A 16,400-nucleotide genomic window follows, 5' to 3' on the forward strand; every position below is an offset into this window, starting at 1 on the left:
ACGAGGGTTAGTGTTTTATTTTGTATAGAATTGGACAATTATAGTCCAGTCTGTATTAATTTAAATAGTCAAGTCATCGATTTATTTAAACGACCCTCGTGCTTGGTGTTTTATTGTGTAAATACACACGTATGTACACAATAACATGTATCCTTAATAATGTCTATACACATAGAATTGGACAATTATAGTCCAGTCTGTATTAATTTAAATAGTCAAGTCATCGATTTATTTAAACGACCCTCGTGCTTGGTGTTTTATTGTGTACATACACACGTATGTACACAATAACATGTATCCTTAATAATGTCTATACACATAGAATTGGACAATTATAGTCCAGTCTGTATTAAATCATGAACGTGAGTGAGTGAGTGAATCATGAACGTGAGTCTTATTAGTATATTTAATTTTTAGATTAAGTTTGGTAATTGTATAATTTTTCAGTGTTACGTAATTTTACTTTCGTGTTTTTGTGCATTTCTTTTGTATATCTTCTTTTCGGTTTTTCCTTACCAGGGTTGCCTGAATGAGATCGCTTGTTAGCGATAAAGCCACCGGTTGTATCCTTAATAATTTATGTTATTTGTTTTTAAATTAATAAAACGATATTTGAATAAAATATACCCTATAAAGATAAATTCAATAAATCATTTTATGTTATCTTGCACATATGCCGATGCACTGTTTCGAAGCTGCTTTAATGTAAATTCAAACTCATCGGTTTGTGAGTTAAGTAACGGATTCAAGCCAACCGCAAGCTCTTTTGACTCCAAACTTAAAGGTAACCGCCGCACCGCTTCAAGAAAATGTGCACTCGCTCATTTTCTAAGAAAATATTAGCGATTGTTTTGACGATATAAAACATTTACAAGAAATACTATACGTATATCTTTAAATATTCGGGACGACAAGTGTTTGGAGGTTTGATTGATTTAGTTATAGGAACAGCTTAACAATAATACAAAATAATGTTTAATTAGAAACGCCAATTAAAACCATTATACAGACTACACAATAATATATACATAGAGAATGCGTGTCGGGTGTGGGTGTACATTTGCGTGTGTGTAAAACTGAGGCGTGTTTGTTTTTAGATATTCAATATGTGACACGAATGAGCACTTATCATCTTTAATTACACCCAAGCCCTTTACCTGTCTTGTGCTATGAATTATGAATAATTGAATTCATTAATATTTATTGGAATTTTGATAATATTATAATATTCACCTAAACGATTGAGATCAGACTCTTGTAAATAACAGCCACGGTAGTGACTATTTTATGTGATATTTTCTTGTCATCCGCATATAGATGGCAATTAGCTATCCATAGACAATAGGTGATGTCAAATAGTAACTAGTCTGGCCATAAATACATAAAAACTTTTTTCAACTTTAATTATTTTGAATTAGGAACACGTATATTATTTTAAAATATCTTTCGAATTTGCGCTATTTTAAAAAAAACGTGTCAATTATCAAATAACAATATGGAATGGAGTGTTAAAGAAAATATGATTGCAGTGATTGCACAAAGTGGGTATGGAGCCGTGGGTCATATTCCAGACTCTTCAAAAACTTGGTATCAGCCATATGTTCGTATATCATACTATCAACAGATACAACAACACTTCATCTGTCGATGACCAGAAAAGATCGGAGCAGCCGCGTGCTGTTAGAACTACAAAGGCTGGTAATGCTGTTAAAGCCAGACTTCGTTTCGATTCTTATGTAAGAATCTATCCATCTGAGTAAATTTTCTTTAATGTTTACATTTTTTACTATTCGGCAGTATATATGACGTCAATTTGTGCACCTTCACTCATAATACACTCATAGACTGTGAGTCTCAAAGGGTAGTGTTTACGGAGCGAGATTTAAATAACCCGTGTTGTGATGAGGGAAGGCATTCTTTGCATGAGTTATATACATAGTAATTAACAATTCTTTCTAACATTTTCTCTAAATTGTTTAGAGTTGATAGTTCTCTGTAGTTATTAATGCTATTTTTAAATAGGTATAACTTGTGCGTTTTTCCACTTCTTGGTAAAACTTTGTACCGACCAACTCATCTGACCAGGCTCCTTTTAATCCAATTATAATATATAATTTCAGTTGATTAAGATTGTTTGAGGTAACTCTAAGCATTGAGTTCCTAAATGTTTGAATAAGAGGGTGTAACAGAAACACCATTAAAAAAACTTTGGACGTGTTACAGATCTCTTGACCCATGAGCAATACCCATAAAAATCATACAACACGACCGACTACTGTTTTTTCGTTTTGATATTTACGATCCTCCAGAATTCCTTATGGGTTTTTAATCTTTTCCGTCATGTTCGCATCTGTAAATATATTTATTAAAGCACTTCTCTTGAAGTAGCTTCGCGCTAGCCCCTTATAAGGCGAATGAGGCATAAACATTGAGATGTTTAAGCTTCTTCCATTTTCTATGTAACGTAAACTTTTCGTTTACGAGTAGTATAAAATCCTGAATATTATACAGAAGGAAGGAAAATCCTACATGAAGAGAATGCTGCCAATCTATATAGCTGAATTCATTTTGGATTGTCTGCTTTGAAAAATTGCTTAATCATTCTGGATTTGTTGTATCCCTTAACATCCTTACTTTCATTTCTTGCATGACCATATTAGAAATTAACACAATTGAAGATGTCCTCTAGTTCAAATTAAACTTCTTAATGTGTTCTGAGAATGCAAATTGTCAGATGTGATATCATGATAACGTATATCTTCAAGTACATCACCGCACTTATAAAACTAAGGAAACTTGAGTAAGCTAAGTCTTTTGGCTTTTGGCGTACATGCCGTACCCAGCTAAACTTAATAAACCAAGGCATATAATAGGCAAGGTAATTGCATTTAGACGGACGGAATAGAACAGAAACCATAGAAGACACGCTAATAGATCCATTCCTCTTTCCTTATCAGTACCGAGCACTCGCAAACTCACAGCAATTTCACAAATTTTATCTCTAATTAATCCATGGCCCATTCAGAAATCGCTCCTTAAGTGATAAATCGCCATCCGCCAAATGGCCGACTTGTAATTAAAACAAAATTCTGATCGCGATTAATATTCCAATTATAATCCTGAATAATCACTCTGTGTTATTGAAAAATCGAAAGGAATCGTGTGATCACAGTTACAAAGTTTCGTAGTACTTGTTAGTGTAAAAAGCTTTCGTAAAGCCTTCTCAAGGAAGCCAGTATAGCTTTGTGAGCTTATTAGGAGTGTAATATTTTTCTTCGGATTCTTAGGAATGTTAATAGTGATTCTTTTCCTTATGAATATTGTAATGCCACCGTGCGCTATACGACAAGCATAATAGTTTTCTTGGAGGTTAATAACCGCGTACTTAGGTGCTAGAAATATCAGTAAATTACTGGTTTAATAAATAAATTTAATGTATAATTTTATCGAATGCTGACCAAATACAAAACTCAACTTATTCCTAAGGCCCTTAACTAGCGCCATTATAATACTCGAATCAATACTTCAAGTCTCTAATCACTAAACACAAAGCTATAGGCTGGCAGAAGCTTATTGCTGTTGTGTCAATCGACTTGAATGAGCATAAGTTAAAATAATATGATTTGAATATAAATAGTCTTAAATTGCACTAAAAATACGCATCGATAATTCCCTTACACATTAATAAAATTTAGATAAAATATTTCATTAATTTTATCATCCTAAAAGTAAAACAAAGTTATTAAAGAAAAACATTAAATCCATTTGAAAACATCCCTAACATTCAAATATTCTTACGACAAAGACCCTGCCTAAGGAAATGGTAAAACAACAGAGCATATTTAATTCAAAATAAATTCAACCCAATAGGAAACAGCTGGTTAGGACACGGCCAAGCCAATGACACGTGAAATTGAATTAGTAGTTTAGTTTCGGCAAATTTCTCAAATGTCGGCCAAAATTTCTGAACTCTATTTGGCCTACCTATGCCCATAATAACGACAATAGTTTTAGTGTTGTGTAGCGCTTCAAGTCCTCAGTATCTTCTTTAAAAAAAAACTAAGGCGCTACAACCTTTTTAGGTCTGGGCCTAAGATTTCTGTATCTGTTTCATGATCTAATAGGCAAGTTCTGTGAAGCCACTTGGAATAAAAGATTTTCTTGAATCGTATTTCCAATTAACTTTATTCCTAAAAACAGCCCAATGGCCATTTCTGCCTGTAATCATATAAAATCTTTATAAAATATGTAAACATTTTTAATTGACAGTGAGACTTAACTTTTAACCGAGTCAGCAGTCTTCTTTAATCTTGTCCAATTAGGAAACCTTATAAACTGTGGTGTGGCCTGCAACAAGAACCTTATTAAACGGGTCTTTCATTTTCTTGCTATTTCTTTTTTTTTCAATTAAAAGTAAGACAAGTTGAACTCGTTCTAGATATTATTACGTGTAACTGACGACTAGCGTATACCCATTGTGTTTAATCATCGACGACATATATCTATAAATATATTTTTTATTCCAATATAATTTATTTAATAAAAAAATATCATATGCCACAAAAAAGTCAACATCGAACCAACTTCATAAAAAGTACATTAGACTGAATATTTTATCACTATACTATAATAAATAATTAAAAAATTAATTAGTTGTCTATCGAAGAATTATTGTAATTTGTAACGTATGGCTCTGGGTGACGTAATTACTTTAGGGACAAGTGTAACGGCAAATTAATACTCGGGGAGAACGTTATTAATTATGCCTTTGTTTACGTTACCTTGCGGGTCTTGCGAGTTTCAATATTCTCATAAAATTCAATGCTTATGCGAACCACACGGTACCTTTAAGTTGGCCCGGAATCAAATTTGCAAACTCACACGTTGCTGGCATTCTGACTTTGAACAAACCACGGTTTTAGCACTTTTAATCTTCAACTAATTAAAAGCAAGGCTGGTATAAAATTTAATTTGGGTAAGGTTGGACGAAGGTTAGCAGGCGGGGATGGTTGAGACCTAGACCAATGTAGGGCTGTAGCTGCCGTGGATGATGAATCGATTTGGTTTTGTTTTTTAGTATTTTATATACGTACTGCGGTAAAGCCAAACCTGAATACAACACAATTAGAAATCCGCACAGTATTAGCTGACTCTTGGCACCTAGGCACAGTGACTTTGGCAAACGGCCATCTCTCACCTCTTAGGCTAAACCTAGTTTTACTAGTTTGACACACTAACTAACGACTCCACTAGATTTAGCATTCTCGGCTATTTAAAAGCTGACGCTGCAATTTATAACGACTAACGAACCTTACTCTTTATTAACTCTCGGAAGACAAATTATTGCAATAAGTTTAACGAAAATGTTGGTATGAAAATTTTAAAAGAAAGTTATTAGGTTCAGTAGATGGATTTCAAGAGAGCGTATAAAATGGAGCGTAAATGAACAATTGAAATAAGATTTATCAATGGATCAGAAGCGCAGCAAACAATCTACCGTGACGTCCTTGTTCCGTGAACCGTTTGCCCAGCACAAAACCCATCTGGATACGAACTTGGCTCCTTTGTAGAACAACAATTAGCTCTGCGCCCGACACCTATTCATTACGGTGCTTTGTCTTAGACCGACGAGATTTTCTTTAGTCCAATATTATAAATGAAATGGTGCTTATATCTCAAAGATTTCCAAAAAAGCATGATCTACGAAGGAGGTATAATAGCAAATTGTGTTACATTAATAAATTATGCTAAAATAAAGTTATTTTTTGTTACAGTCCCCACAGTTGTGAATCAATCTATAGAATTCCTAGACGAATACTATAGGACAGACACTCCGCCGACGTCAAGAAAGAAACGCAATTCATCTCTTAAAGTGTCCGTTGGCCTCGCCTGCGGCGCTATTGTGGGTGGTGGGGCATTCATAGCGGCAACAGCTATTCTCGCGACTAAGCGAGCTAGGCGAAGAATTCCAAACATGCTCAAAAAGCCGTTTTGTCCCTCCCTGCGAAGCAATGCTCGAAACAATCGACGTGCGCCACGGCTAGCATTAGCCCTTGCAAATTGTCCGCCAATACACATGCTTCGGTAAACATCTTAAATTTTGCTTAAAACGTAATGGTATTGGTATATATAATTTATTACCTCTGTAACTTTTAACAGCCAGAATTGTAACTTGTTGAAGTCATAAGTAATCAACACTACTAAATTAATAAGTTTATTGATGATATTATTTTCTTACGTAGCAGTCCGGCTATTGTGGATGAAGACTATCGAGAGCCCTACAATATATGGCGAGAGACACTTGGCCGTCAAAAACGTGACAGCCACGATCAAAATGAATATAACGGTAAGAATGATATACTTTGAAGTTACTAAACTAAATACATATTAGAAACTTCAAGCCATTACTAACATTTGTCAATTAATACGCGGGATTATGGCATGGCCATTATTATTAATTTCACAGTATTCGAATTTAATTGATTATAACAAAACCAGCTTGGAGTGAAAGAATTTTTCGTTATATTACTAACCCCAAACAATATATAGGCAGAAATTTGTACATATGAGCAAAGGTAACTTGAGTATTAATTAATGGGATATATTTCAATCAAAAGCGACTGTTGCTTAAATTAAATACCTTGTGGGCATGTCAGACATGTAGGGTCATAGACAAAAGCAAATATCACAAACACGAACAATGAAAACATGGGGTTTACCCCTAATTGTAAACAGGAGTATTCAGTTCAATTGAGTAGCTTTAAACCCAATGCTTTATGCCATTTTAAACACTATATTTTTGTATATTACTATACTAATATTGTAAAGAAAATAGATTTTTTAACAGAGACTTTATTACCACTTCTTATTCGTGATTGATTGGAAAACTGGCAGTTAATGGAAATTTAGAAATAGTAATTCTGATTGACGTTCAAAAGAGTACTATATATAAATGATATTTAGATTTAAGTGATTAAAAAAAATGGAAGGCAGAGATTATAAATGCGACGTATAGTTTTTCTTTTGTAAATTTGTAAGGAATAAACTCTAAATTTTCCATAAGCGCAAACCGCTTTCGGTTCTTCAAAAGCGTAAAGACGCTTTTGAAGTTGGAACAGGAGCTAATCTATAGTAATGTAATTAACATTTACCCTTGCATTATCACAAACAAGTTCTTGTTTTAAAGTTAATAATAGTAGGTATTATTTTTTTGTAAATATATAAACAATTAATAATCCTAATCATACTTACTTCACTATCATGAAACAGAGAAATGTTGAGACCTTCTCTTAAAGTAAGAGTTATATTAAAACCAACAAACAACTACAAACTATTTAGATCAGATTTCTGTATTTGAAGCAGGCAGGCAAGAAGGTGATCAACCTCCAGTGCTTGACACACGCCGTAGACTTTTTGGGTCTAAGGTTTCTTCACGATGTTTCCCTTCCCCGTTCAAGAGAATGTTAAAAGCGCACATAGACAGTGCCTTGGTGTACAGCCGGGGATCGAACATATGATCTCAAGGATGAGAGTCCCACGCTGTATCCACTAGCACTGCATTGCAAAAGTCATTAAAATATACCTATTACAAAAGAATTTAAAAGTATTCCCTCGTACTTTTCTCGAAATGAGAAACCTAATCTAGTAATAGCTGTTGTCGTTACCCAATTAGCATTCGCGGATTTTAGCAAAGCCAGCATCTTTACAATAATTGATGTGATGTTTTCACTGCGTCTGAACTAGTTTGTGACACTCAACGAATCACGGCCCTCGACTTCACTCGTTACGTTTTGAGCACTCTCAACATCAGTTCGTTACTTTCACATGTGTACATTTTTCCTCACACATTTACTTCTTAAAAGTTGTTTTGCTCCGCCTTCTCCACAGTAATTATCCTTCTTAAATCTTCTTAAAAGACCGTCAACGTTTTTCTAGGGTTCTCCCTGGACCGTTACTTTATTATACACGAGCAATAATGTGATTCAATTTTTGAAGTATAGATCACCTCTTGTACATATAATATAACGAATTAGTCAAACAGAACAAACCTTAAATCATTAAAAAAATAATCTAACGAAACAAAATGACTTAGATCAAATGTATGGATCATTAAAGGCCACGACAAATTCTGTAATCTAACCAAAAAGGTTGTAGTACCACTTGCTTAGTATACATAGAAAACCTTTGCATCAATGTGTAATCTAATGATTAATTATTACTAGCTAATGAAAATATATGGGATTCGGGCTAGATACTACGGGGGGTGAACTTACGCTCACGTGCCTTTAACACTCCAAGTAGTAATACAACAAAGTGAGAAACGAATTGCTCGTTACAAAAGCCGGATGTCCGCCGGGAAAGCCGCATTGTTCAACTACTGTATTGTTAAGATGCATCGACAGCTAATAGGGATGGCTCTTTGCGAAGCGCTTGAAACGACTACGTACATCATTTGACCGATGATTTCACAACCCTATTGTAAATGCTTCAATAACACTTTACCAAATTGACGATAAAGTTAGAAAGCAACCTTTCACTATATGCGTTATTTGTTATTTTCGTTGACGTCAAAGTCAAAAATCATTTATTCATATAGGTAACACGATGTACACTTATGAACGTAAAAAAATATACAGTAAATGCTTTTAATTTTACATTTACTGCCAGTTCTCAAATCAAGGGCATAGAACGGAAGAGGAGAACTGATAATAAACTCCCCGCCACTCTTTTTAATCGCCAAGTTTTTTTTTGTATTACATTACCGTTGTAAGGAGCTGCAACTATTACACCAAGTTCCACATGACATCTTAAGTACGAAATATGCCTGATGGTAGTGTTATTTAAACAAATAATATTTATCTACTCTTGCAGATAATTTAATTAATTACTCGGAGCTTTTAAACTGTTATTAAATGAACTCAATTTTAAAAGTAAAAGTTCACTAAATTAACCTTATAATATCAGTTCTATCAATCTCGGAAGTTAATATTGGAAGTTTAAAGTTTTTTGCTCTGTTTGTTTAAAACGATTAGTTTAATTTTCACGCTATATCTCTCTCTATCTATCTTAATCTATTAAGGAAGATTGAATGCAGATGAAGAATTCCAACAAATCTGTGTAGGTTGGAATTTAAACCAAACTGAGCAGCAAAATAGTCCAGATACAATTTTGCCACATTTACAAGAATGTAAAATGAGTATAAAATATTTTGTTATAGAAATATGCGAGGATCCGGAATTCCCTCGACCCTACATGATGAAACGGGCCGACCCTCACGAGAGCTTCTATGCTGCCACAGACATTATTCACCATGTAAGTACATTCTTAGATAAAAATGTTTTACAGGATATTACATTATGTTCACCACGACAACGTCGGTTTATATAAAAGATGTTTATTTCTAAGATAAAACGTATGTCACGTTACACCTCTAACATCTATCCAGTCTACCTGCATTAAGATTATTATAATTTCTGATGTTTGCCTTATTGCCTTAGTGTTAGTTTGCGGGTCTGACAAATGACAGTTCTTTCGGTTCATTCAAATGACAGTTCGAGCGTTTGACAGTTTGATCTTTTGACAGTTTTCAGTTCAAAACGAGTATTAATAAATTTCTCATACTAAAAGTTTAAATCACTACTAATATTTCGTTTCAATAGACGGAGATATAAATATTAGCGTTGCGGTAAAACTTTGACAGGTTGCAAGATTTTAAATTTCCGACTCAGTGGTACAGATATAGGTACGACAGTCGAGATCTATCGCTCTGAATATTACGCTAAAAGCTGTATCAGTCATATTTATAATAATTTTAAACAGAAGCTAATCTTAATTTTGATAACAAAAGATTTAATATACGCCTAAATACGACAAGTAATAACTCGATTCTTACAGAATTTCTCTTTGGATGTCACAAGAGCCGTTTAAAGATTTACTTTATTCTGCAGTACCGTAGCTTCGGTCAATTGAAGCTTTAATTACTTTTTTACAATTAATCCACGCCCGGTTCAACTCCTATTTAAATTGAAATAATTAGTTCTTTTTTTACTTCTCTTTAAATCTATTTTAAAAGCACACTCCTACTAAGGATTTACAACAATTCATAGAAACATTTCTCGTTTATTAAAGAGTATACGAAATGATTTATATTGTCCAAACCTTTACTACCTAATGTAAACAATTAAGCTATAGAATTTAAACGAAAACTTATACTTCGGCGCGATGCCTGTCATCGTGATTGATCGACAATATATCTAGCCATTGGACAACATAATGTCGCTTGTCGCAACGCTTCACGTATTTTAAAATTATTGCCATTCAAGAAGTAAATAGATTGTACGTAACTGACGTACGTTCCATTACCTTTTTGATCTCCACGTTATCGTGAGTAACCTTTCCGTAACGACAAACAAATATTACAATGATCCTAATATATAAAACAAAGTTGGGTTTTTTCGAACACGAGCAACCGACCGCTTTCATTGTTTTTCGTTCGTGATATGTGTCTCCATCATTCATAACGATTTAAAACAGAAAAATAAAAAAAAGACAAAAAACCAATACAACATGTTCATGGATTTCAGAACTGCCAAATATTTAATGTTCATCCCGTCGATACAAAAAACTCTCCCTTCAAATTAAAATAACTTACTTAAATATTGAGAGGAAGAGGAATCGAATAGACTATCTAAATTCAGATAACTGATTTAAAATATGTAAAATAATGTCAGTAATGAAAAAGGATTGATATATATGCCTTCGTTAGAAATTAAGCGTGTATGCGTTTTTTTTTTTAAATATATAAAAAATAGTATATGTGTAAATAGTAGTGAACTTAATATTTACATTGTATTACTTTCATAAAATTATAAATTAAGTAAAGCTAATCTGTACCACGACATTCACTGACAGTTAGGTGATACGAAGTTCGTCGAGTCACCTTGTCTGTGAATAATATAGCTCTTAAAGTCAACCGTAAAACTGGCCTAACTAATTATCGGATACCACCCGGATATCCGAGTAACACATACACAATCAAATAACGTATATAATAGATTTCACATGATTAACACGAAATCTGATGAACACAATCAACGGAATTAATTAATTTCCGCTCTAATCGAAATATCAATTTAGTATCAAATCCTGATTAGCTCTTATTGAAAATGGTTATTCATTACCTAATAATGTAGTTTAGTAAGCACAATTGTTGCATAGACTATTATTTATAAAATTATATTTTGTAACTACCCGAAATGTTTGAAAGAAAATAAGACTACCCTCATTTTTATGTTATTTACTAACTTTAATAAATAATCTAATAAAATCTGTAAGCACTCAGCTACGTTTGCATCTTTTGCTCAGTAATTCTTTATATGAGTGAAATATATCCCATGTGTACAGATAAGAACAACACCTGTTATCATACGCATCGCTTACAAACAATACTTCAAATAATAAAACCCCTACATTTCTTACGTAAACATTACAAGTACTCGACAACCGATACAACTCCATATCTATTATATAGAAAATAAAACTGATATCATTCAGCTAACACCCTCTTCGACTAATATAGTGAAGGGCCTAAATTTGACGAACAATAAATGTATTATAATTGATTATGTTAATATATAATCGCATATGTTTCTCCGTCTCATCAAAGAACGTTCGTAATTTTAATAGAAAAATATTTTATGACGAGTAAATTAATTTTTACGTTAGGTATTTATAAAGGGGTCAACGAGGCCGCGTCGACCCAATAATGGTCCTACGCCAAGATATAATATTTGTAATAAGCTAATAAAGCCATTTTCAACTCTATATTTGTTAATTAGATCTTGGTTGTGTACCAATAGATTTTTGTCTGTAGACATTTTACACTCGCTCATACGGGGAAGCAAAGCGGGTGTGTCAGGCTTAGAAAGAAACACACACTAAGGCCAAGGAGGGTATGAGCTGTAATGACACTGTTTATTTTAAATACCATCCTACAATCACACAAAGCATCTAAATCACCATAAAACGCATCAAATTATAATGGCCATTATACTAAATATTGCAGACAAAAGCTTAACTTATAAGCGTCTGCATCAAAAACTAAATTTTAATCTACGAAAGGTCAACGACCTTTTTAAAGCGGGATACAGCATTCCCGTGTCTTTTCAATTAAATTACCTTTTAGACACTTATGACAGCGTTTCACGTTTTAAAATATCCTTTTGAACTCGTATTGGTAAATATGAATACTGATAGGCATAACATTTTAATGACCCGTTTGTCACTGAACCGGACATTTTCAATTTTTCGTCTTTGTGTTGTTAGTTTTGACATCAAAGGCATTTTAATTAATTTATCGAGTATGAAAGGGTTAACAGCACAAAAAGGATTTATTAAATAGAGAACCGTTTAAACGGTGACAATTTTAGTTGCTTTAAACCTATGTTGGTGCTTTTGTAACATGTTCATTTTATGGTAATAAACAGTTAACTTACAATTCGCATAAAAAGTCTCGAACTTAGAAATAGATTAGTTAACGACTGACTTAATGAAGAATAGTGGAATGAATTGACTTTTCTAAATACGGTATATAGTATACTTATCTACTAAATAGTAACCATTCACCGTTAAGTCACCAGTATAAGATCAAGATATATTTGTGTGCACTGCTTACTTCATTTCATACATACCAATAAGCCAGCATTATTTTAAGCATGCATACAATTGGGCTGTTTATCTTTAATAAATTAAAATGCCAGTAACGCACTCGTGAGCCATCTGGCATTGTGCAACAGTATTCATCGGTATCACTTGGCTGAGCCTCCTTGCTCGTTCGGTCTTTTAATAAATATAAAAACTCGGGAGCTAATAAATCATATTACGATTGTAGGTATCAATGATATTAATTAGTCTGGCCATAAATACTGATACATAAAAACTTTTCTTTTTTTCAACTTTTTAATTATTTTGAAATTGGAACACGCAGATATATTATTTTAAAAACTTCTTTCGATTTTGCGCCATTTCACATATTTTTTCGTGTCCATTATCAAATTGCTTTATGGAATGGGGTGTAAACGAAAATAGAATTTCAGTAATCGCCCTGCACAAAGTGGGTATGGAGCCGTCGGTCATATTCCAGACACTTCAAAAGCTTGGTATCAGCGTATTTTCAAATCGTACTATCAACAGCTACAACACTTCGTCAGTCGAAGACCAGAAAAAATCGGGGCGGCCACGTGCTGTTAGAACTACAAAGTCTGTTATCCTCTTAAAGCCAGAATTCATCGAAACCCCATTAGGAAGTAAAAAACTTATCGCGAAATAAAGATTCCTGCTAGGACTCTGTCACGTAAAACGTCAAGGACTGAAGCTCGGTACTAATTGTTGATATATAGAACATGTCCTAAATGAATCTTTACATTTAAAGAGAGTGGACCGATCAAAACCCCTTCTGTCGCGATACGCAGATGAAAAGCACAGAAATAATAATAATAATAAATTATAGCGTTGAAGAATTTTCACGATTGAAGAACACTAAAATGAGCAAAGTGTATGCTTACTTCTAAAGAAGCTGCTAGAATGGTCGGAAAGAAACAACTTGGTCATCACCCTGCGTCAGTGAGGGTTTTGTAGAGCGTGTCTTATCAAGGAGTCTACAAAACTACATTTTTGTGAAAAAGGAGTGAAAATTTCAACCAAAATGTACTTTCCAGCAGGATTCTGCACCTCGCGGTCACAAGGCACGAACTACCTAAGTCTGGTCAGTTTTAGAGGACATGATCTGCTCTAAACGACACGGCGACATTGAGTCTCTTAAAAAATCTTTCTGCCCTTGGAAACAGTGCGTAAATCCATAGATTCGTGGCCAAATAAATTGAATGCCTGTATAAAAGCCAAAGGGCCACATTTCGAATAGAATACTTTTTTTCTGAGACTTTAATAAACATTAATTAATTTATTTATTTAATAATATAACATTACTTCATTAAAAAACAAAAATATTTTAGTAGAGTGCATACACACCTACACTACTAAACGTGAAATCTCGGTATATTGTTGGTTTATATACCTTCCGCCTGCAGGAAAAGTATTTATTACTTCTTTTGTGCGATGTTTGTGGTAGGTATTAGCATTTTTTCGCCTGATGGCTTATGGCCTGCAAAAATTTCCTAGGGTATGTGCTGTCATTCTCCAATGATCAGAACTTAACCCCTAAAACCCTTTTTAAAGTGAAACTGCTTTATCGGCGTTGGAAAAAAAACAAGTTTAAGGTTAAAAACAATAATGCTGCAGAAAGTTAAAGAAAAGACGATAAAAATATTAATTATAACAATGATGAAAGATATAAAAAAATTTATTATTAAAAATAGATTATAGGATGATCGACTCGTATAGTTGCGGGCGCAATCGTCGTGATTATTTTAAGGCTTCATCCGAGATTGTATATCTCTTTTATTTTTACCTTTGTTTAAAAACATTGGAAATTATTCAGCAGCCTTGGTTAAAGTCGTTGCTATTTTATAGTTATAAAGGGTGGTTGATTTCCCAAAGGAAAACCGAGCGAGCGGAAAACCCGCCAATTGATGGTTAATTTATAATGAGCGCTGTTGTTCACTACATTGCTTACAGCGTTATTGATATTATTTTGTTTGTAAATTGTTTACATTTGTAATTTAACAAAACGCAGGCATATACCTATCTACTATAGGTAAATCAAAGAACCTTAAACATAGTAATTAACCTCATTGTTATTTTTCTATTATTTATATAGTATTGTCTTTTGTTAACAAGCTCTTACACATTGAAAGAAAATACTTTTTTACCGGATTAAAGCTATGTATTATTATAAACTTATAATAATTTTATTTATTTACATAACTTTAAAATTTTCTGACGTTTCGTGTGCTTTACGACATATATTTGTGTACATAAACAAAAAGCTTCTGTGCCTGTTTTACGAGTACATCATAGTGTGCAGGCTTTGTTAAAAATCCTATGAACTTTTACAAAAGAAAAATAAATCTCACGTTTCCCTGATTGAATTTTCCAGGATTTCCGATTAGCTCGCATGTGTTCGATGAATAGTGGACATACGCGTAAGCTAAGGTATCAGCAATGACAGTTCAAACAAGGGTAACGGGAATTAACATCCCCTTAATTGAGATTTCCAAACCAAACGTTCGACGTTTTCGATTGCACCCCGCTGTCTGACATCATTGTTTGGCGATAATATGCTGGACACTAAAACATTTCCATTACATCCTTCACCCACAATTTCAAAATGTACTTTTTCATTACTTTTGACCTATGAAATGCAAGATTGTAATTAAATTGCACACGTCACGATCTATGACATACGTTTGAGAGACAAGCTCTACAATGCAAATAACTAATTTTACCTACCACACGAGTTATGTGATATGAATGTCCTGCGCAAGAGGATTAGACCCTATTGTGCAGCTAAATAAATTAGCTGTAGCCAGTAGCACGTGCAGTATGGTGTTGCGCTGGTTTTGCATACGTGATGTGGTTATATTGAGAGTGATATAATTACTTTAGTGGCGGAAATGATAACAACTAGGTCATAGCTGGCACATTCGAAATAATCAACTAACCGGACTTATAGGTAGACATGAGCGGACATATCCTGGTAATTTATTTTTTTCTACGATTAAAGGAACATCTCAGAGGTCAAAAATGTGATGATTATGACGCAATAGTCGCAGCTGTACACCATTTATTAAGGAGGTTTTTTTTCAAAGACTACTTTTGGACGATTATCGAATCGTATAAACTCGAGAGGTGACGTCGGAAAATAAAATATTACGCAACTATAATTGCCTTATACCACTTGAACAACACTAAAAGTAGAAGTAATTTTTTTGTAAACTGATTACAAAAACCGAACACTTCAGTTGTTCTATATTCAAATTTAAAATAAAACAGATGGCCCGGTTAGGCTAGGTTAAGTTACATGTCAAATATTGGATCTCTAAAGTGTCTAAAATTACAGCGTGATCGAAATGTCATGTTAATATCGGAATACATTTCCAGCTCCAGCACGTTATTATGGGTGGCAGGTATCACGTGATAGTGTCATTCACTATGATTGAATTTCCACTTCACAATGAACGCAGAACGCAGACACTAACATATTGTAGGTATATTAGGTTATAGTAATTAGAATATCAAATTTCAATAGATTGTCATATAGACTGACGAGCTTACATCCTGACGGAACTTATAACTATTATTATACAAACATTTATGTTATACAAGTTATTAAGTGGCGCTACAACTCTCAATCTTGACCCCAGATTTATTTTATATAAATGCATTTGTGTATGTTAATAGTATTCTTGATATATTAGTAACACATAAATAAACATCCACACATT

At 33.6% G+C, this 16,400-nt stretch overlaps 1 protein-coding gene across 1 annotated transcript in view; it reads left to right on the forward strand.

Moving 5' to 3' along the window:
• The window catches only part of LOC123718832 (discoidin domain-containing receptor 2-like), a 133,555-nt gene that overhangs the window by 86,986 nt on the left and 30,169 nt on the right, over window positions 1-16,400 (forward strand). Inside the window, exons 9-11 of the mRNA XM_045675744.1 lie at window positions 5,775-6,084; window positions 6,243-6,346; window positions 9,218-9,312. Of these exons, the coding sequence (XP_045531700.1) occupies window positions 5,775-6,084; window positions 6,243-6,346; window positions 9,218-9,312 (509 nt within the window). The remainder of the gene's footprint in view (window positions 1-5,774; window positions 6,085-6,242; window positions 6,347-9,217; window positions 9,313-16,400) is intronic.

Source organism: Pieris brassicae, chromosome Z (genome assembly GCF_905147105.1).
Source record: "Pieris brassicae chromosome Z, ilPieBrab1.1, whole genome shotgun sequence".
Classification (NCBI taxonomy): domain Eukaryota; kingdom Metazoa; phylum Arthropoda; class Insecta; order Lepidoptera; family Pieridae; genus Pieris; species Pieris brassicae.